Raw genomic sequence first — 22900 nt, 5'->3', positions numbered from 1 at the left:
ACACTTTACCAGGAACAGATGTTTTCATTGCTTCTACTTGTGCTTGTAATTCGATTAGCTCTTTTTTTAACTGCGTTACATCAGCATTTTTTGAATAATCAGGCTGGCACTTTTGGTACGTTGAGGCTTGCATAGCAGCAACCTGTGCATGAATTTCAGATATCTGCGCTCTCATGGTATTCACCTCTTCAGCCGGTCCACCAACTGCATCATGGGAGAATGCTGACGCTTGATGAGTAACAGTTCTCAATTTGGGGACATTGCTGTGTTTGTTCAACCCAAAATGGTTTCTCATTCGATCTTCTTTCGAGGTTTGCTGGTCTTCCTCCGTGCGAATGGACACTACCAGCTCTGCAAAGGAAGGTGGGTTGGTCTTTTTCTTCTCTAGCTGCAGGCTAGCAATTAATCCATTGTCCCAACATCCACGGCAGAATTGCCTTACCAGACAACGGTTTTGCTCACCCTCTGCAATGCCACCTCTCCTTACAGTTGTGCTCAACATAACATGCAACCGGTGCAGATAACTGGAGGGCTTCTCCCCCGGATTCTGTAGCATTGCCATAAATTTTGCTAAAAGTTCATCACCATCCTCCACTGATCCGTAGACAGACTCCAACAATTCCAGGTACACTGAAGGTGAAGACTGGGGACTCACATGCTTAATGATATCAGACGCAGGAGGGAGAAGGCTATCAAGAATCCTCCTTGTGCGGGACAGGTCAGAAATAGAAGGGTCATCCAAAAGGAATTGAACACTCGCCCGCCAAGTGTCAAAATCTGGTTCGTTGACTGGTCTAGGAACTTTCCCAGAGAAGGACCTGAGACGAAAAGAAGCAGGTTGTGATGCAGCAGTGTCATTTGTTCTGACAATGTGTTCCACTACCACTTTTTGCACACTGGGAGGATCAATCATGTCCATTGTGAGTGCTGGATGGGGTAATGCTGTGGCTGTAGGATAGCTAGTTTTAATGTTAGGTCTTTCCTTGGGCAGGTTTTGTGATTTCTTTGATTCAATTCCACTAACTGATGAATTTTCTGATGAGGGTGGGGCAACTTGTTCAGTTGTAACTCTCTGTGATTTGGCTGGGGACCACTGTCCATCCAGCGAGCTGGTGGTGCTACTGTCATGCATTTGAGAGTCTGCTGCACCTGAAGTTTTGGGTTCAGCAAGGGAACTGCCAGCTTTTATTCTCCTTAACTCCTCCTGGAGCACTTCTTCAATTGACTTTCCACTAGCCCTAGCAAGGACTTGGAGTTCTTCTAAATACCCCTTAGTGGCACTGTCACTAGCTACATGACCGTAGACACAGCTTAAAGCACGCACATTGAAAGTGGTCTCTGGGTTTGACGTACTAACCATCGTTACTGGGAGTAGGGGCACTAATGTCTTCATAGCAGAGCTATAAGTAAACTCTATAATGGCTTGGCGGTGAAATTCAGAGTTGGGATCATCAATGAGGAAGTTTCGACTAATGCTACCATATCTTAACAGCCATGCTTCCAAGTCCTGGTCTGTTTCGGTTAATGTTAAGCCGCTGACTATCACAGCATTTGCGACATTTACATTCTCTCTCTTTACAACGTCCATGTTGTCAGTATTGTGTTTAATGTATTTTTTTTTCAATTAAACTCAGCTCTTCTAACCAGTCACTATTGCTGCAGGCCAATCTCTCTCCTGGCTGGCTCGCCACTTTTGTAACCAACACTTGAGGTATAAATTTTATGTCGATTTTACAACTGGACCAATATGATCAGAAGACTAGGTTTGTCTGCTGAGAGAGATGGTGCAACAGGAGTGAACAAACTCAGACGATCAAGAGTTTTGGTAAGAGTAAGATTTAACTGTATTGAAAACAACAATTGATTTCATTTGAATGCAATGACATATGAGTATTTACTCTATACTAAATGTGCACATTTCCCTTCTTTCCAGGAATGATATGGATGTTTCACTCTATGGAAACCGCAAATCAACCTTAAGTCAGAATTCAATTAGGTCAATTTAAATTTGCATATGTAGTGAGACTAAATAAAACTTTACCTCTTTCTTTTCTGAGTCCTTTTCTTGAATTAAACCCTATTTAGTTTTCACTCTCTAAACAAGCATCCAATCAGTTTAACATGAACAAATTAAAATAAAACTTGAAACAATTCAGTTATTGACTGAATACCCAATAACCACAAGGTTCATTCACATTGAATTGGAAAACCTCAAAACGAAATAAAATTAAAAAAAATAAAATAAAATCAGTCCATGAATTCAGTTCAGTTTCTCATAAAAAAATGGAAAAATTCTTGATGTGGTGTAATTCACAGTCGGTGCAGCTGATCCAGGATTAGGACGAATACACACAAAAAATCAAGTTTGTAGTGCAATTCCTCTCCTACCGTTCGATGAAAACGCGTTCAAGTTCACAAGAAGTTCTAAGGATTCACTCTACAGGTGGCCCGCCAGTCCAACTCTACCAAGATGCATAAAGTGCAGGAAGGAGTTGAGACGATTCACGAATCAGAAGGATTCACACTTGGATCAATCCACAACAGGCAACATTCAGCTGCTGGCTCCACGAACTCAACAAACATCACAGGAAGAAAAAAAACCTGGCCAAGGAACTCACTCATCACATGTAAATCGACCAACGGGAAATTTCCAGAGCATACGCGTTCCAAAGTGTCACTCTTCACACAATCTGCTTCTCTCTGAACCGTTACTTTTCTCTGACTTTGAGGCACTGAATCTCCCGGGATGCCGAGAAGCGTCCATTTGCATCAGCGGTTATAGAGAAAAGAGACAGATCTCGAACGTGCTGGATATAATAATCCCGCGACGGCGGAGCTTTAGTGACGTCAGACGCGATCTCATTGGATACATCGTAATGTGAAAATATCATTGGAGGATTTTAAACCTTTCAATATTTTATACATATATATACTTTTATACAATTTTATGTAATTAATTGAAAATAATTACATCATTTATGGTCTCAGCCTCTTTATACTTAGTGTGTTTAACTCAAGGATTTGTTTATTTCGTTTTATTTTTTTCTCAGCCACTAACCACTAGTAACCTGGGTTACAAAAACATTTGGATGGATTATGGTATGTTGTAGGAGTGGGACAAAATATCAATAGGGCAATATCTCGTTGTCCTCCTCCATACGTTTGAGCCAAATATTGATATTTTCATTTATAAAATAAGGTGCTCTAAATAGTTTTCCCTATTTTTAGCGCCGCTACTTCATGGCTCCTCGAGGTGGCGCTCCATAAGTTAAATAAGTTAACTAGCCTAGGAAAATTTTTTTTTAATGGGATGGTGGATGGCAGTGTGAGTATAATAATAGATGCCCCAGTCCAAAGTCTGAACCCACTTCAGCTTTTATATGATTAATGGGACAAACTAAAGTGACAAAGAGTACGCGATATGCAATAATGAACATGGCTAATACCAAAAACATTCAAAGCCCCACACAAAGAAAACTTTAAGCTTTTTAAAAACTTTATAAGTATTACATGTTTAATTTACTTAGTGTTACATTTAATGTATAGAATGATTTTTGTGTGTGTGCTGTTTTCGAATGGTTTGGGCTTGAATAAAGAGAGAGAACCTGAACCTTATTAGTATTTTGTTTTCATAGTTAGACAGATATCATGAAATATCATTATTAGATTGTCTAGCAATATATTGATTATTGCAGAATTGCTGTATCCTGTAATATTAGTATTGTAAGCAGTAATTTTAATTGTGTGTGTGTGTGTGTATATATGTATGTATGTGTATATATATATATATATATATATATATATATATAAATATATATATATATATAAATATATATATATATATATATATATATATATATATATATATATATATAATAGTAAACATTACCATTATAAAAGTATTATACATGATCAAATATTTATTTATTTTTTATAAAATAAGTTTTAAAAATTAAAATAATTCCCCCCAAAAGAGAAACTCCCAACATTACAGTATTTTTCCTTTGATTTTGGGATGAAATGTGTCCTGGATATGTTTTTTTTTGTGAGATTCCTCTTGTAAACATTATTTTTATAGCCTCTAGCGCTCAGCACTATTTAGACGAATGAATCCACATTATCCAAACACAAGGATACAAATATCGTGCTCGGGCCTTTTTGAGTCCATTAACACGTCTTTAAATGGTTTCACTTACAGAAAGGCAGAATTCAAAATAGGCTTCCTAAAAGAAACCAGCGTGCTTCAGTCTGGAGGAACGATTACCCTCGAAACATGTGGAGTGAGACTGAGGACAGATGAGCCGGTGAGCGGTGTGTTTTCATTCACGTGGCTTGATGTGGAAACTTGATGAGATCTGCCAGTGTTCTGTCAGCATTATCACTCCAATTACAGAGCATTAAACTTTAGATCATTTAGCATTGGGATTCTCATGAATTTGTGGTTAACATCACTTGAAGAGACTTGCATGTTTTGTCTTGTGAATTTTAAAAAAATATATAAGTTAGTATAAAAGAACTACATCAGTCCAGTTAGTTCAGTATGTCAACTCACATCCTTAGTAGTTGCAAGTCTTTATTTAGCAATTTATAATGTTTTTAAAGCACACCTACAATATAAATCTATTTATTATCATTCTTTTGAAGGAAGTCTCTTATGCTCAAGCCTACATTTATTTGATCATAAATAGAGACAAACATTTATATTGTGAAATATTACAATTTAAAATAATGTTTTTCTATTTTAATATACTTTAAAATGTAATTTATTTCTTTGATCAAAGCTGAATTTTCATCATCATTACTCCAGTCTTCAGATCCTTCAGAATGATCCTTCAGAAATCATTCTAATATGATTTATTATCAATAATGGAAACAGGTGTGCTGATTGATTTTTTATGATTAGTGATATTTTTTTTCAGGATTCTTTTGATGAATAAAATGTTTCATTTGATCTATATATATATATATATATATATATATATATATATATATATATATATATATATATATATATATATATATATATATATATATAATATTTTCTAGTTCAGCTTTGATCACAGAAATAAAATATATTTATATTAAACTAGAAAACAAATTGTTTTAAATTGTTAAATTTCACAATATTAGTTTTTTTCTGTACTTTTGATCAAATAAATGAAGCCTTGGTGAGCAGAAGAGACAACTTTCAAAAAGGTTATAATTCAAAAATGTATTTTTAGGTTATAATCTTTATGGATTTTCCCAAGGCATTTTATAATCCCAGTTTTTGGAATTCTAAGTAAAATACTGTCTGTGGTAAAAATTACTTTTTATAATTTCCTTATAATAAATAAAGGAAACCCATAGTGAAAGAACATGAATAGGCCATATTTCACCCCAAAAATCAAAGGAAAGAAATGAGAAATTATATATTTTTTAATAATAATTAAGCACAAATATGTTGGTGTTTTTTTGCATTCTCATTATTATTTCACTTCATTTATATGTGATATAAGTGTTGTACAGAATTCATTATTTACTTTTTAGGGGTAAATATGCTTAATTGTAATGAAAATAATGAAATAATGAATTGTAATGATAATAAAAATAACACATCTTTAATCTCAAACCCTTGGTAGATGAAGATACTCTGTATCGGATCTTCTATAAATGTCTTTAAGTAATGTTCAACACAGAGCTTATTTTACTTTTTTGAAAACTATGTTCAGCAATTAGTTTTACATTTGCATACAAATTGACATGATGGCGAAACGGTAATTTCACATAACATTGGGAATCAGAGCAAAACTGAAATGTGATGATCTGAATCATGGGAATATAGGAAGCCAAATCCATTCGATAGGTCTGTACGTCCGTTGAACTCTGTCCTTTTTTATCTAAAGAAACCCTCATTTATATAATTTGACAAGGTTCATCCACATGCAAGCTCTGTTTTAATCACAGAGGTCATCATTCATAATCAACGTGTAATAGCGAGGCAAAAAGAGTGATACATACCAAAAGGAATGCATTAAATTGCAAATCATATTGAATTTATCAGTCAATATTAAGTCAAGCATGCAGGCAGTGCCGACCCTGTCCAACCTGACCATTTGATTTATGAAACAGTTTGTAGTTTATGGATATCATTACACAAGAAGGAAACTAGGAAGCAACAAATCAGAATCCCGAGAGGGAAAATCTTGTTCTTTTATAACTCCACACTTAATGGATTTCTCAGTTACGTTATGCAAGTATAAAGTTTTATCTCTGATGCAGGGGTGTTTCTAGGATTTTCATTTTAGGGGGGCTCAGCCCCCAGTGAGGGTAGGCCTGTACAAACAAAAAAATAGTAACACTATTTAGTTTTGGGTCCAAATTGCGCTATTAACTAATAGCTTAAAAACTTGCATACCCAGAAGATATTGGCTGTTTATCATTACTTATGAAGCAAATATTAACACCTTACATGGCCATACTGTACATGCATTAATCATACCCAATAATGTAGGCATGTTTATAGATCCCAAATGTTAGGGTAAAAATTTTGATTTCTATGATCTACATATCTGCATTTTAAGATGTTATGAAGGCCAACAAATTAGATAACAATAGCTTGAAAACCATGTCACTGGGCAGTAGATTATTTGTCTTTCTTATGTCCACATCTCTCTTTTTCTCTGTTTTTATCTTGCCCTGTCTCTTCCCCTCATAACGCTGAGCTTTGACTGATATAGTTTTTTTTCCGTTTTTGTCAGTAAATAAAGTAAACATATGGTTTACATATTAACATACCGATCTTTGTTTCATGAATAATTTTCTTAGACACGTTAATTTACTGTTTATTAAAGTTTTAAGTTTATTAAATTCACAACATGAACACATTCATTAGTACTAATACAGGCTGAAAAAAGCTGAGTTTTTTATTTACTGAATGTTACAAATAGAATTATATTAATTTACAATATATACACATTCATTATTAATCTTATGCCTAATCTGATGAAAATGGCTTTGTTAATATTTCTTGTTTGTTAAGGCCTAAATGAATCACATAGGCATATTTCCAGTTAAAAAATGGCGAAATTAGACAAAAGTTTATTTTTTTCTTTTGTTTAATATTTCTGACTTAACATGTCAAACATGTTTAGTTTAGCAGCATATATTTATCTTACTTGACGTCGTCGAGTTGCGCTCCTAAAATTTACGCTCAGCCTCAGCAGTTTCTGTGTGACCATAAAGCCCGCCTACTCTGATTTGATTGGTTTTATCAAATATTTTGACATTGACGAGCGGTGACAGACCAATGTTGCTCAGATTTACACACACACACACACACACACACACACACACACACACACACACACACACACACACCTCTGCATCTGACGTGCACTGCGCTCTGCTCAGAGCCACTGCAGATTGGCGAGACAGACAAAAAAACGTGACAAAGCCGAAGCCTCCCGCCAGTTTCATATGTTTTAAAGGTTAATCACATATTTTTTAGGGGGGCTGAGGCATAAGTTTAGGGGGGCTGAAGCCCCCCTAAAAAGGGCCTAGCGACGCCCATGCTCTGATGTTTCTCTTAAAATAAAATAAAACACACTAATTAGACGGCCTGTGGCATACACTACTGTTCTCAAGTTTGGGGTCAGTAAGATTTTTACATTAATACTTTTGCTCAGAAATGATATAATAAATGTTTAAAAAGTGAAAATTAAGTTATAATGTTACAAAATATTTCTCTTTCAAATAAATGCTTTTTTTGTGTGTGTGTTTTCTATTCATCAAATAACATATCAAGGTTTTCCACCCCCCAAAAATATGAAGCTTTTTAACATTGATAATAATAAGAAATGTTTTAGATCATCATATGAGAATGATTTCTGAAGGATCATGTGACACTGAAGACCGGAGTAATGATTATGATAAATTCAGCTTTGAACACAGGAATAAATTACATTTTACAATATATTACAATAGAAACTAGCTATTTTGAATTATAATAATATATCAAAAATTTTGATCAAATAAAATCAGTTTTGTTAAACAGAAGAGGCTTCTTTCAAATGCATAAACAAATCTGACCGACCGCAACATTTTCACCAGTTTACAGTTGTGGAGAGCAGCTCAGGCATATAAATATGCTTGTTCATTTTAAAATAGTTTGTAAGACATTTGATTAGCCTGTATTTTTATCTCCATTGTGATTTTTCTTTCCTACAGATCCCATCCTCCCTGATTGTGACTTCATGAAGTAAATAATGGAGAGGACTGGCAGATCTCCAAACTCTTCAACATCTGTGAGCATAAGGAACATGTTCTCAATGCGCCTGAGAGTCATTGAGGAGATTCACGGCTCTCTCATCCACACACAATCTAATGCACTAAATGCATGTGAATTTTACTGCTCTTGAAAATCTGCCACTGTGGTTTTCTGAATGGATGCTGGTTGGTCAACTCATTTTTTACATGCTAACAGTGTTTATAATTCTCTGACTGTATGACGTTCCTAGAGAAGTCATCGATCTGGACGAGTTGCCTTTATAAGCATGTGCGATCACTGATTGTTAAGCTAATAGCATTTTTGGCTGGAGGATAGAATGCACTAAACAAATAACTAAAATGTGGTCAAAAATCATGTGCATCTAGGAATTCCTCAGCTGTGAATGAAGGGGTGAGAAACCTGACCTGTTTGCAACCAAGCAGAGAAGAGAACCATTCACTACCATAGTAGGGAAAAAATACTATGGTAGTGAATGGTTGCTCTCTCTACTTTGTTACAAACATTCTTCCAAATATCTTTTTGTGTTCAGCAGAAGAAAGAAACTCATACAGGTTTGGAAGAACATGAGGGTGAGTAAATGATGACAGCATTTCAATTTTTGGGGTGAACTATCCCTTTAATAAAGGCCTTCTGAAGCAAATTATTGCGTTTGTGTAAGAAAAAATATCCATATTTAAAATGTTCTTAATTAAAGTTCTGGCTGATGGCCTAGAAATCTAGACGCACCCTAGTGGCAGCAAATCTAATCTACCCGCGAGTGTCATCTAGCAACTTTCAATGCACTTCTGAGCTGTAATCGCCAAACTCTTGTCGGGCCAATCACATTGTGTATAGAGTCGGTGGGCGGGGCTTAACATAATGGCGGCCGAGTTGCGTTTGCGTGCTTCTAGTAAACACAGAAACTGGCGAACGGCGGTCTTTCGAATCAGCTCTGACCGCGACTCTGGAAGACTTGGAGTTAAGCTTTTCTCTGAGAAAAGAACAAAGAACGGCACTGAAGTCATTCTTAAAAAGGGAAGATGTGTTCAGAGTTTAGCCGACCGGATACGGCGAATGTTTAATCTGTCAACGAGCTCTGCTTCACCTTCGTTGCTCTGGTTGGTTGTAGCGCTATCCTATCGCGTGCAGAGGGAGTTTGAAAGACAACCGTTTATCCGCCCCTCGGATTGTGCTGTCAATGGTGAGTTTCCAGATCAAACATCTTGATGTGGAAAAGTGTTGAAAGTGCCTTCTCGGAATTCAAGATGTGTACGTGACGTCTGCAGAGCGTAACTTGTTGTGTAAGCCTATAAACTGCAGAAGCACTTTCAACACTTTTTCCATAAACTAAATACAGAAGACGATCGGCTGAAACGTTACTTTATAAAGTTTTAAATATGGATATTTTTCTTATACAAACGCATCAATTCACTTCTAAAGGCATTTACCTAACCTCCCAGAGCCGTGTGGAGCAGTTATTTGACGGCCAGATGCATTTTTATGGACATCAAAAACAGAACAACAATCACTACCTTTATAAAGCTTGGATTAGCAGGACTTTTTACTAATTTTTTCTGTCTGAACAAAGAATGTCATACACCTAGGAGGACTTGAGGGTGAGTAAATCATTGGCTAATTTTCATTTTTGGGTTAACTATCCCTTTAAAGTGCTTGAAGCCTGATAATTGCTGCTCACAGCTATATTTATATTTGCAATGATTATGCTATATGCAATATCATCATGAGTGATTTATTTAGTCATTTCCTTACAACTTCCTTTTTTATTAAGCCTTCCTGTCTCTGGAGAGCATTATGAAAACAATGCTTGTTTCACAGTAATCCACATATGCATATTCACTCATCTCACACATTTGCTCTCTCTCTCTCTCCTGCAGTCAGACCATGACCCGACTCATTCTTGATCACTTCAATATGCCCAGGCCTTGGTCTGGAACAGACATCTTTGCTGAACTCTAACTCTAACTCTCTGGAAATATTCCCTAGATGTGACGGTGATTTAGCACACTTTTGAGGAGACGAGACTGGCGAACTTTATGCGGTTGAGGGAAGCGTCTCACATGTGGAGCACTAACAGAACCATCGAGAATCGCTGAACACAACTAAGCCATTCTTTTCCATACGCTTTTTATTAATAACTCTTTAAAAAATGTCCAGACAGTTAATTGCTCGCAGGAACGAAAGGCTGGATTATGGGTCATTAGATGTGTTGCACAAAAGAACTGTGCTGAAATGTCAAAGGGTAAAGCGATTTGATGCCTTATTTCCTTTAAACTGGACAATGATTGAGTGTTCAATTAAAGTCATGACCAGTATTAAAGCAGAGCTCATTTGAATAACTGTTAAATAGGGTTTAATTCAGTTACTAATATCAAGGCTCACTTTTTGACCAATACATTTACATGACAATTGTTCATCATTACTGGAGAAGTGTTGGTCAAAATTCATAATTTCATGTAATTCATATGAATTTGAATTGAAATGGCCAGATCTCGCTGTATGTACAAATTCAATATCTATATATATATATATATATGTATATATATATATATATATATATATATATATATATATATATATATATATATATATATATATATATATATATATATATATATATATATATATATATATAACGCTTCATGGTCTCATGAATAAGTGTAACCACGGTTATAATACATTATAATACTAATATATTCATTAAACACATCTTTAGAAAGTAATAATGCATTAAAAACAAATGACAAACAACCAAGAAATCTGCAAACATTATAATGCATTTTAACTTTGGTTATTTGTTTGTTTTTTTTGGTTATTATTATAACAGGGTATATTCAGCAATCCTTAAGTTAAATTTACTACTTTTTAATACCTTTTTCACTACCTTCAGAATATTTTTTAAAACCATCACGACACTGAATTGCAAGTGTTAATCAGCGACCTTTCTATTATTTACACAGATTTTGACATATATAACATACAAAAAAGAATAGATTTAGAATCGACAGCAGGAGGAAATCTGTGATAAGTTATCATTCAGACACAGTAAAATAGATCTCAACATTCACAAAGGTTGGTTAAGGAGAAGCATTACTACATACACATCTGATTTCAATTAATAATTGGTAATTCCGCAATTAAATTATTTAGTGTTTTTTTTCCAACAACAAAACCTGAGCCAAATATTACCTTTCTATAACTGTGATAAGTTGTTGAATTTAACAAAATACTAAAAAATAGTGCTGTCAATCGATTAAAAACTTTAACTAGATTAATCAGACATTTTTTCTGTGATTAATCGCAATAAAAAAAGAAATGTTTTTGTACGTTTTTAATATATTTTTTAATATAATAATTTCACAGTTAATCAAATTAATGTAGAAACAACATAAAGACAGTCTATTTTAAATACTTGTTTAAATGGCATCTTTTTATGAATGAAGGCCAGTATTACTGATATTAATACAGCTACTGATTTTTTTTTAATATTTTTTTTTACATTTATTATTAGGCTTCAAAAATATAACAGTTTTTAATTTAAGTAAACTTAAAACAATGCTAACATAAACCCATAATAAATGTCATGTTTACTCCTGCCCTTCCTGTCTTAACAGTTAGGAAATATACAGAAATTTAATAAAGTTATCAAAGTTATATGTAGTCTGCATTATTAAACCTTATTAAAGCTACAAAAGTTATTTAGTCAAGAGCAGCGAGTCATTTTCTCTGTTCCCTGACAGGAAGCTTTATTGGCTGCTGCCCCTTTAAGAGCAGACACACACGCGGATCTTACCGTCTATGGATCGCGCCTCATTCTCTCACAACTCTTTTTGTTCATTTTAGACTTTATATAAATCATTTAAGATTGCTCTTATGAGGATAGTCGTTGAAGATATGCCTTGAGGCAAGTCTACAATAAAACGTAAGCCAGCCACTTCTGTTGAGCGCGCAGTGTTCGGAGATGATGCCGAACGACCGCTGAATATGACGTCAGCATCAAACATACGCCGAGACGGAGACGAATATTTGATTATGTGCCCAGATATGCTAAAGCCCATATTTAAACGAACTAATGCGAACGCAGATAGAATTTCAATCAGAATAGGACACCTGATAGTCTGAAAAAATAATACCTAGTTTGGAAAAAAATAATACCTCTGAGACCACATTTAACACTTTTAATGGCCTTAAATTTGGCAATTTTGATTTATCACTTTTTAATACTTTTTAAAACCCTGCGGACACCCTGTATAACATACATTATGAATACCTTTATAATGCATTATACATAAAGGCTTTAAGTAAAGTGTTACTGCATATTTTTACAGCTGGCGTTTTGTTTATGGAAACGCAGAAAATGTGAATGGCACACAACCCTACTGGATAATGGTTTTTAAAATATATATTTTTTAGAGATTGCACTCAGAGCAAGCATGTTTCAGAGATGGGCATATCTACAAACTTAATCTCTGTAATTTTTAATTGAACCCCCCATCTTTTACAGTACACTAATTGCTGGGACTGTCCAAACTGGAGCAAGCAAAGGATCAAGAGCATACACCCTTTGGTTTGAATGAAAGTCTTTCAGTTGACTGTACCTGACGGCTCATCATCATCTGTACGATTTCCTTCCTCTTCCTCTTCCTCCTCGCCTTCTTTATACATGTCGACATCTGTGAGAGAATATATGCTGTTAGTTTGGCTTGTGCCGTGGAGGATTTGAAAGACTGTCTTTGGTCTCTTCCACTTTTGCATTGCATGTGTCCGTCCAGGCTTTGAGGATTTTCAGATAGGATAGTGATAGAGCTAAAGTAATCGGATTACTTTTTCAAGTAACTAGTTAAGTTACGCTTCAATTTTAAATTTACCACAAAATATCGGAGTTACCTTTTCAAATAAGTAACGCAAGTCACTTTTTTTTCCATTTATTGACCGACAGCTCTCCTGTCCAAGTGTTGGGTAAAAACAGGCGTAAGTACAGAAGCGTTATGTGTAGATATGATGGTTATTGTAGTTTTAGACTAAATGTGTGCATGCATTTACTAATCTTATGTGCTCAAAAAAACTTCCTCAAAATGAATAAAATCTGTGAAATGCTAAAGCAGAATACTATGCAAACCTCAGATAATTAAATGTTAAAAAAATAATATATGTATGCTTTTAATCTCACTTTTAACCAGCATACTTGCTGCTGACCTTTTAATGATAGACTTAAACCAAAGCAAAAATGACTTTAGATTTTTAGCTTTTAAAGGTCCACTGAATTTAAAATTTAAGTTTTTTTGCTTTTAGTATGACTGTGTTAGCCTTAAAGTTATGAATAAGCTGGTATGTTCCAAACTATGACAAAATTTACATTTAGGATATATAAGCATTTAAAATTTAGTCTCCCACTTCCGCTAAAACAAATCTCAGGTTTTGGTGACATCATCGCAGACTTCACTTTCTCATCAAATCTTCTGTCCAATCAGAATGCGCTCTAGAATCTAAAGCCCGCCCCCTACACTGCTGAAGCTGAAATTGGTCAGTAGTTTACACACATGAACTAATTTCAACAAGGTGGAAGGCACATAGCACACTATATATGTGATAGGAAACGATTCGGTGTAAATATGCTTTCATTTGAGGTGAATAAAGTCTGTTTTCACATTAGTTTCACGCACAGCAGCCGCGAACACACCCCAACGGCTCTGGTCTAAATTTAGACTACAGACACGAGAGCGCAGTGCGGATCATATGAGTGAATCCGTGCAGACAACAAACATATCGACCCATTTGAATTCTGCACAGAATGCTGCATTTCAAAGCGATATGGAGGAGATTATGATGATAAACAGTTTTAGAGGAAACTGGCTTTACTAAACAGAGAGAGAAGGTCTGCTCTTGCGCTCTAGTCAAACTGTATAATAACGAAACACTATTGGCTGTTTCAAAAAAGGGGAGGAGCTGCTAACAGCTGCAGCCGTTTCAGGGGAAATTACGTCAACACATTGAATAATGCGGCGCGTTTCAAGGCACTTCAGTGGACCTTTAATGGTGAAGTAAGCGTTAAACTTTCTTCTCCTGAGTCCTGTTCTTCTGCAATCCATTATGGCATTGAAAGGTTTGTTTAATCTGCGCCCTGTACATAAATTTGCATTTCCTTCAGACTTATTAGTTACACTTTAGCCCAAAGTTTTTGGCCTTTACATTTGCCCAAATATAAAACACTTTTTGTTATAAAAAAAAACTAAAACAAGCCCAGCCCAGGTGAGAAAAAGTAACAAAAAAGGAACGTAACATTACCTCTCTTAAAAAGTAACTAAGTAACGCAATATTGTAATGAATTAGATATAGATGCTTTTAGCATACACCATTTTATCCACTTATCGACTCTCAATATATGAGCAATTCACTCACAGAGCCAACAATATCAACCAACACCAAAAGCTAGATTAGGAGTAGATGATCAAGTTTATGGCAGGATTGTCTGTCTGTTTGCCCAACCATTTTTTTCTGCCTTGTGAAAGGAAAAGCTTCAGATATTCACCTCCATTTTCAGCAGACGCACCCAGACCGCTGCTGTCCACACTGCTGTCCAGATCCTCTGACAAAAGCGAGCTGTTTGTGGAGAGAACCGGCTCCGGCTCCGGCTCGTTTGTGGCAGATAAACACATCTGTTCTCCCTCCTCAACAGTTCTGATCTCGAGGGTCTCGACTGCCATGGGCTCTGTAACACACACAGGTAATCAGCACAGTTGAATTCAGTGCAGCTGCTCATTGTAATTCACTCTTTGCATAATAATAACAACGTTTGAGCTTCAGTGAGAACCAATGAGGTTCATTCTCGTGTTACGCATCACGTTTGAGCTTCGGTGAGAACCACTGAGGTTCATTCTCGTGTTACGCATCACGTTTGAGCTTCGGTGAGAACCACTGAGGTTCATTCTCGTGTTACGCATCACGTTTGAGCTTCGGCGAGAACCAATGAGGTTAATTCTCGTGTTACGCATCACGTTTGAGCTTCAGCGAGAACCAATGAGGTTCATTCTCGTGTTACGCAGCACGTTTGAGCTTCAGCGAGAACCAATGAGGTTCATTCTCGTGTTTCGCATCACGGTTGAGCTTCAGCTAGAACCAATGAGGTTCATTCTGGTGTTACGCATCACGTTTGAGCTTCAGCGAGAACCAATGAGGTTCATTCTCGTGTTACGCATCACGTTTGAGCTTCAGCAAGAACCAATGAGGTTCATTCTTGTTACGCATCACGTTTGAGCTTCAGCAAGAACCAATGAGGTTCATTCTTGTTACGCATCACGTTTGAGCCTCAGCGAGAACCAATGAGGTTCATTCTTGTTACGCATCACGTTTGAGCTTCAGTGAGAACCAATGAGGTTCATTCTCGTGTTACGCAGCACGTTTGAGCTTCAGCGAGAACCAATGAGGTTCATTCTCGTGTTACGCATCACGTTTGAGCTTCAGCAAGAACCAATGAGGTTCATTCTTGTTACGCATCACGTTTGAGCCTCAGCGAGAACCAATGAGGTTCATTTTTGTTACGCATCACGTTTGAGCTTCAGTGAGAACCAATGAGGTTCATTCTCGTGTTACGCATCACGTTTGAGCTTCAGCGAGAACCAATGAGGTTCATTCTTGTTACGCAGCACGTTTGAGAACCAATGAGGTTCACTCTTGCACGTCAAGCAGGTTATGTAAGAAAGGAATGACATCATTTTTGACTTTTGGGTGAATTAACCCTTTAAACTAAGAATTATTTATAAGGACATTTGATTTTCCAATGTTCACAGATTTGTCAATTATTTGAGCGTTCCTCAAAGTACTTTTTTCCTACATTGTGTTTCTTAAAGACAAGTGAAAAATCAGCCAATGTTCTGGTAAATCAATCTCAAAGAAACCATCTTTTTTTTAAGACCTGCGATATACAGAAACTAACAGTGGGGTTTCCAGGCTACAAATGTGTAGTCTCAACAACAGTGACGTTTGACCTCTACTGGTTTCCTGTTTCCAACTACTGTTTTTCTAAGAGAGCCTGTGACAGCTTGATGAGAAAGCAGCACTTTATCAGTCGCTGGACATGATTTGTGCAGAAAGGTTTCGTCCTCCAGATGACCCTCACCGCCCTCGTTGCACGGCTCTCCCCGCAGCTCGCGCACCAGCTCATGGTGTTCAGTGTCCTCCAGAGCCTGAAGGAATTTGGAAAACCAGCCAGCTTCATTTTTCACCAGCCTTTTGAGGAGCACTCGAGCGCCGTTTATGTTCCCAAGATTCTCAGTGGCTTTCATAATCTGCAGGAGTATGAACAAACCGTTAATGCATTTAATGAGAGACAGGTGAAACGCTCAGACAGACACTGAAAGACAGACAGATTGACCAGAGCAGGTCAGTTAAACTCAATATGGGTCATTAGTGATAACGTCTAATGTCACACTTTAGTTTAGGGACCAATTCTCACTAATAACCATGACTTTTGCCTCAACAACGTCCTAATTACTGCTTATTAATAGTTGATAAAATAGTTGGTAAATTTCAGTTGAGTAGGATTAAGGGATGTCGAATATGGTCATGGGCATTAATATGTGCTTTATAATAAACAGTCAATATAGTAATATGCATGCTAATAAGCTACTTAATAGTGTGAATTGGACCCTAAAAAAAGTGTCCCTAAAGTGTTACCAATAATAATAATAATAATAATTGTTGTTATTATTAGTGGTAATAGTGGAATAATAATGAAAAAATAAAGATTTTGAAATATAAAATAATATTACTAGTATATGTAATATAAAATAACTTTATATTAATTTAACCACATCAATAAATTCACAAATTATAGCAAATCTGTATCTTTTTGGTTTATAGCGCCCTCTGCTGATAATGTTTTTTTTTTACATTATTTATCTATCTATCTATCTATCTATCTATCTATCTATCTATCTATCTATCTATCTATCTATCTATCTATCTATCTATCTATCTATCTATCTATCTATCTATCTATCTATCTATCTATCTGTCTGTCTGTCTGTCTGTCTGTCTGTCTGTCTGTCTGTCTGCATGGACTCCATTAGACCCCTGAAGGTGTGCTGAGGTATCTGGCACCAAGATTTTAGCAGCAGATCCTTTAAGTCCTGTAAGTTGCGAGGTGGGGCCCACAGATGCTCCATTGGATTGAGATCTGGGGAATTTGGAGGCCAAGTCAACACCTCAAACTCGTTGTTAAGCTTCTCAAATCATTCCTGAACCTTTTTTGCTTTGTGGCAGGAGCATTATCCTGCTGGAAGAGCCACAGCCACCAGGGAATACCGTTTCCATGAAAGTGTGTACATGGTCTGCAACAATGCTTAGGTAGGTGGAGCGTGTAAAAGTAACATCCTCATGGATGGAGGACCCAAGGTTTCCCAGCAGAACATTGCCCAAAGCGTCAGACTGGGGCCATGTGTTCCTCAGGTAAGCGACGCACACGCACCCGGCCATCCATCAGATGCATGGGCGTCGGAACCATTGTGTGTGGGTGGGACAAGTCCCACCCACTTTTTAAGACCAATGATATTGGACCCAGTCACTTTTATCATCTCCAATTCATGTCTGCTTACATTGACTTATTATTAAAACAAACTTATTATTAAACACGTTAAACGCTTTATTTCCCCTTTTCTAATATTTTCTTTTTTTTTAATTGAAATTAAATACCTTTCCGATCTGATATGTGATGAGGAAAGGGAGTAGAGCGAGTGTGGCAAAAGGCAGATTCCGACCTATGCTCGCGATATGCGTCAAAACTTAATGCCATGCGTCGTACCCCTACTCTACAGCCACGGTAAATAATTCAGTGATTTCTGTAATTTTGTCTGGCCCAGTCAATCGTTTAGTAAACGGCACTTTTTCTGTCAGGATCAGGTCTGGATACGGAGCATAAAAACCATGCAACTTATTCATTATCATTATCTGTGAAACTGTTGATTATGGCAGTTAAATGAATAGCCTTTTTATTAGACTATTGGTATCGACTGGTTTGAGGTCTTTTGGTATAGGAAATTGATATGGCCTAAAACGTACCATAATGCAGGAAATCACATCTATGAAATCATTTTTTTTCGGGGGGAGAACCCCCAGAACCCCCCGCAAAAATATTTCCCCACCTATCATTTTTTATACTGACCCACCCACTTTTTATTTGCTTCCGACGCCCATGATCAGATGTAAAAGAAAATGTGATTCATCAGACCAGGCCACCTTGTTCCAATCCTCTGTGGTCCAGTTCTGATGCTCACGTGCCACTGTTGGCTCTTTCGGCGGGGTCAGGGGTCAGCATGGGCACCCTGACTGGTCTGCGGCTATGCGGCCCCATACGCAACAAACTGAGATGCTCTGTGTATTCTGACACCTTTCTATCAGAATCAGCATTAACTTCTTGAGCAGTTTGAGCTTCAGTAGCTCGTCTCTTTGATCGGCCCACACGGGCCAGCCTTCACTCCCCACGTGCATCAATGAGCCTTGGCCGCCCATGACCCTGTGGCCGGTTCTCCACTGTTCCTCTTGGAGCACTTTTGATAGATACTGACCACTGCAGACCGGGAACAGCCCACAAGAGCTGCAGTTTTGGAGATGCTCTGACCCAGTCGTCTAGCCATCACAATTTGGCCCTTGTCAAACTCACTCAAATCCTTACTCTTGCCCATTTTTCCTGCTTCTAACACATCAACTTTGAGGACAAAATGTTCACTTGCTGCCTAATATATCCCACCCACTAACAGGAGCCGTGATGAAGAGATAATCAGTGCTATTCCCTTCTTTATCTATATATATATATATATATATATATATATATATATATATATATATATATATATATATATATATATATATATATATATCTGTCTATCTAACTTGTATGATTTTGTTTTTTAATGTATTTTTGTATTTATTTGAATGTTTACTTTTTAAACTATTGCTTCTCATCAATTCACAAAACCCAAATGTAAATATGTAAATACATAAGTGTGCTCACTCACGTTCTCCTGGTCCTCTTGTGTCAGGAGCCCCAGTGAGTAGCACTGCGCGCACACGTCGCGGGTCTTCATGTTGACCAGCGTCAGATGCATGAGGTCGATCAGCCGGACACAGCTGTCATTCTCGGCCTCGTCCGTGGGGTTCGGTGGGCTGTTCAACACATAATTCACAGCGTTTGTGCATCCGACAGTCTCCAGTGCGGTGATCAGCTCTCTCGACCACCCTTTCTCGTAGTGTGTTTTAATAATTTCGTCGATCAGAAGTGCTGCGGCGCTTATCTCGCCGTACGCGCGCGACTTGGCTCTTATTCGGTCCTTCTGATCCGGTTCGAGGAAATGCAGCCCGTCTAGAAGTGGCTCGACCAGGATGATCCGCTTCAGTCGGTCTTTGAAACACTCCAGAATATGACGCGTCTCGAGGTCCTGATCACTGCTCATTTTTGATAAGACTCGATGAGATATCGCCGATAAGTTCTGTCAGATGTTCTGCCAGAGTTTACTACACGCCAGCGAATCCGGGTTTAACTTTCGCTGGGCTCGGTAACTCGGTTATACTCGGTTACTTTCGGTTTCGTTTCTCGTGTTGGTTTTCAAACGTCATTAGTCTGCGCGTCGTGCTAAAATGATCAACGCTGTTCAAAGCCGCGATTTATCAATAACTGTTCTTCTTTATGTTCATTAATATTTATTTATTGTTAGAATAACATCTGCTTTGCGGGCATTGAAACATTGTGTAGGCCTACACTTGTTCTTGTTCTGCACTTGTTATTAATCACTTGATAAAAATAATAAACAATAACGTTAGATGGCGACATAATCCTTTATGATAAACCAGTAACTTTCTGTAAAAATAAAATAAAATGAAAAATAGATTTTGTAATAGTAGAAAACAGTGTATGTTAATGAAAAATCTTGAAAGTATACAGAGGTTAAATATAGACTAATTAGGCTAATTATGATCGTTATTAGATTCATAAATCTGCAACATTTAAAAAATATATATATTTATTGAAATATTTATTATTATTATCATTATTGTTAATATTTATTATTTGATGATCTTCTTCTTTTTTTTTCTTTTGGCTGTTCCCGTCATTTGATGACTAATAATAGAATATAAATTATTTATTAGGCATTGTGTGGTTATTATGAGAGTGTCTATATAGGTGTGTGTGTGTGTGTGTGTGTGAATGTTTTCTTTTTAATTAATTCATATTTATTTGGGTTTTACTTTTTTGATATGTAAAAGTATCAAGTACTAGGTGTTATCGCAAAAAAATAAATAAAGGATAATAAAGTAGAAGGGAAAAAGGAGCCAATTATTGGGGGAAAAAAATTTAATTTGACTTTTAAGATAATGTTTTTGTTTATCAAACGTTTAAAATACATTTTTCACAGTGCATGTGTTATTGACTGATAATTAACTATAACTATTTTTAATAATTGATAAGACTAAAATATATTTCTTGGCAACAAACTGAAATACAATTTAAATTAAATAATTAAAACTGTAACTAAAATTGCAAAACCAAAACAACGTACACACACACACACACACACACACACACACACACACACAAACAACAACAACAAAATGACTAAAATCAAATTAATAATATTAATAATAATGGTATAATATCTTTTTTTTGCACTTTGGACCAGCTGACATGCTCAGAACAGGTTACTTATTAAATAAATACATAAATATAATAATAAATATTTTAATATGTGCTTCAAGAGAAATTACAGTCACCATACGTAGCCGTGTTATTGTCACGGGTGGTTGCAGTAAAACAGACGATGATGAAGAATAAAGTTTCAACATGTGTAATGACATTGTAGACAATACCTGACAAACAGAGAATGACACAGAAGAATGTGCTGGGGTGATAGTAGAAGAATGCGTGCAGGGGGATTCTGGGTAATGTAGTGCTAAATGTGACGGTTATCTCGTGTACTGATTTTATATTTCGGTGCTTCTCTCATTAAAAAGTACATTTCGCCCCAACAAACAGCCACAAGAACAACAGTGAGCACAAAACTGATATGCGTTAATTTTATTTATATGGTTTTTGTACAGTACAGTACAAAGTAATTGCCTAAAGCAAATGCATCAAATATAATACATCTTTAAATGACAGACACATTTAAAACACCTGTAGAGTATTGTGGTGTACAAACTATACAGTGCAAACTATAAAATAAAAAAACAAGTCGGTCCAAGTGAAACGCTGGGATAAAAAGTGAAAGTGTTACGTGCAAATGTTTGCAGTATTAAATATGTTCCCAAATTAAGAAGCCACCTCGAGTTTCTGGCAGCCTCCAGTATATGATTGCTATGCTTGGGACACACGCCACATATAAACAAAATTAAATTATTAAATATAAAATAATGACATACACATACACACTCGCACTCGAATCTACCAGCGTTTGAAACACATTCACACTCATGCAGAGGTTGGTAACTTTATTATAAGAGCATGGAGTCTTTATTTTGAAATAAAGTGCAGAAACTATCCCTTAAATAAAAGAATGAAAATTAAAGAATATTCCAGTGAAATTCTGATTCAATGCATTTATCTGCAGATTTGATATTTGATTGGGTGGAATGATTCTTAATTTTGCATGTCGATGTGCAATTTACTAGATAAAACGGTTTGCTTTAAATCCAAGTCACAGTCACATATAAAAATAAAAATAAATAAAATATCTCAAATCAAAGCTGTAGGCTAACTTTCAAATCAAGCTGCAAAGTCTTGATAGAAATCTAAAGTAATTTAAGAAAGCGTTTATTGCACATAAAAAAAAACCTTCAATGTATTACTGGATATAAATACATATTTTAAGGTATAAACTAACATTAGACAGATGCAAAAATATAAATAAAAAAAATTCCCCTCAGATTATGATGTTAGACATTGAATATTACATTCTTTGCAACATAAATGAACCCTTTAGAGGTCAGTGAGTGTAAAGATCCAGGCTGCGTCCCAAATCGCATTCGCTCTTATTTTGAATACGTTTTTACTTCATAATTGCTACAAAAGTACGTTTTATACAGTATGAATATATTTAGGATGTACTCAAGCGTACCGCACATCCTGATAAGTGAAACAAAATATGTATGAGAAGCAAAACATGTAATGAGACATCGGACAAACTAAACAATCAAATTACAATTCAAATATTTTTTTCATGAAGATGGCATCTGTCATTTGGTTGTTTTTATCATGCTGATTAATTCAAGTGCTATTTCTTTAAATAAGTTTGGTTTTAGTTGGTTATTTGATAAAAACAGGGGGTGTGATGCCATGATTGACAGCTGAGATCGACGCCTTCTCTGAGTGGAGTAGTCACTGAGGCACTGACAGACATTTTCAGTAATGTCGGGAGGAGTTTTAGCTTTATTTAATTTCCATAACTGCATCTGTGAGACTGCGGGCAGGCTTTTGATATCGCGACTCTACTTCCTGCTCTCTACGGACTCTGTCCCAAATCACCGCAATATGTTCGGGCCATATTCGGACGTTGGCAGCTTCACTTTTCTTCAGTCATTTCACTCAGCGGCCATCTTTGAAACGCCTCTCAGACATGCAAGCGCAGCTTCTATCTCTTTGAATGG

At 36.4% G+C, this 22900-nt stretch overlaps 1 protein-coding gene across 1 annotated transcript in view; it reads right to left on the bottom strand.

Moving 5' to 3' along the window:
• Positions 1–19857, bottom strand: part of ifih1 (interferon induced with helicase C domain 1) — a 54811-nt gene extending 34954 nt beyond the window's left edge. The window contains exons 1-4 of the mRNA XM_067444583.1: positions 19279–19857; positions 16383–16551; positions 14796–14975; positions 12865–12939 (exon numbers count right to left, since the gene is read on the bottom strand). Coding sequence (XP_067300684.1) covers positions 12865–12939; positions 14796–14975; positions 16383–16551; positions 19279–19713 — 859 coding nt within the window. The 5' untranslated portion in view covers positions 19714–19857. The remainder of the gene's footprint in view (positions 1–12864; positions 12940–14795; positions 14976–16382; positions 16552–19278) is intronic.
• Positions 19858–22900: the final 3043 nt, after the last annotated feature.

This window comes from Pseudorasbora parva, chromosome 5, assembly GCF_024679245.1.
Source record: "Pseudorasbora parva isolate DD20220531a chromosome 5, ASM2467924v1, whole genome shotgun sequence".
NCBI classification, from domain to species: domain Eukaryota; kingdom Metazoa; phylum Chordata; class Actinopteri; order Cypriniformes; family Gobionidae; genus Pseudorasbora; species Pseudorasbora parva.
The sequence above is the reverse complement of the archived record's forward strand: the minus strand, read 5'-3'. Positions and strand labels throughout refer to the sequence as shown.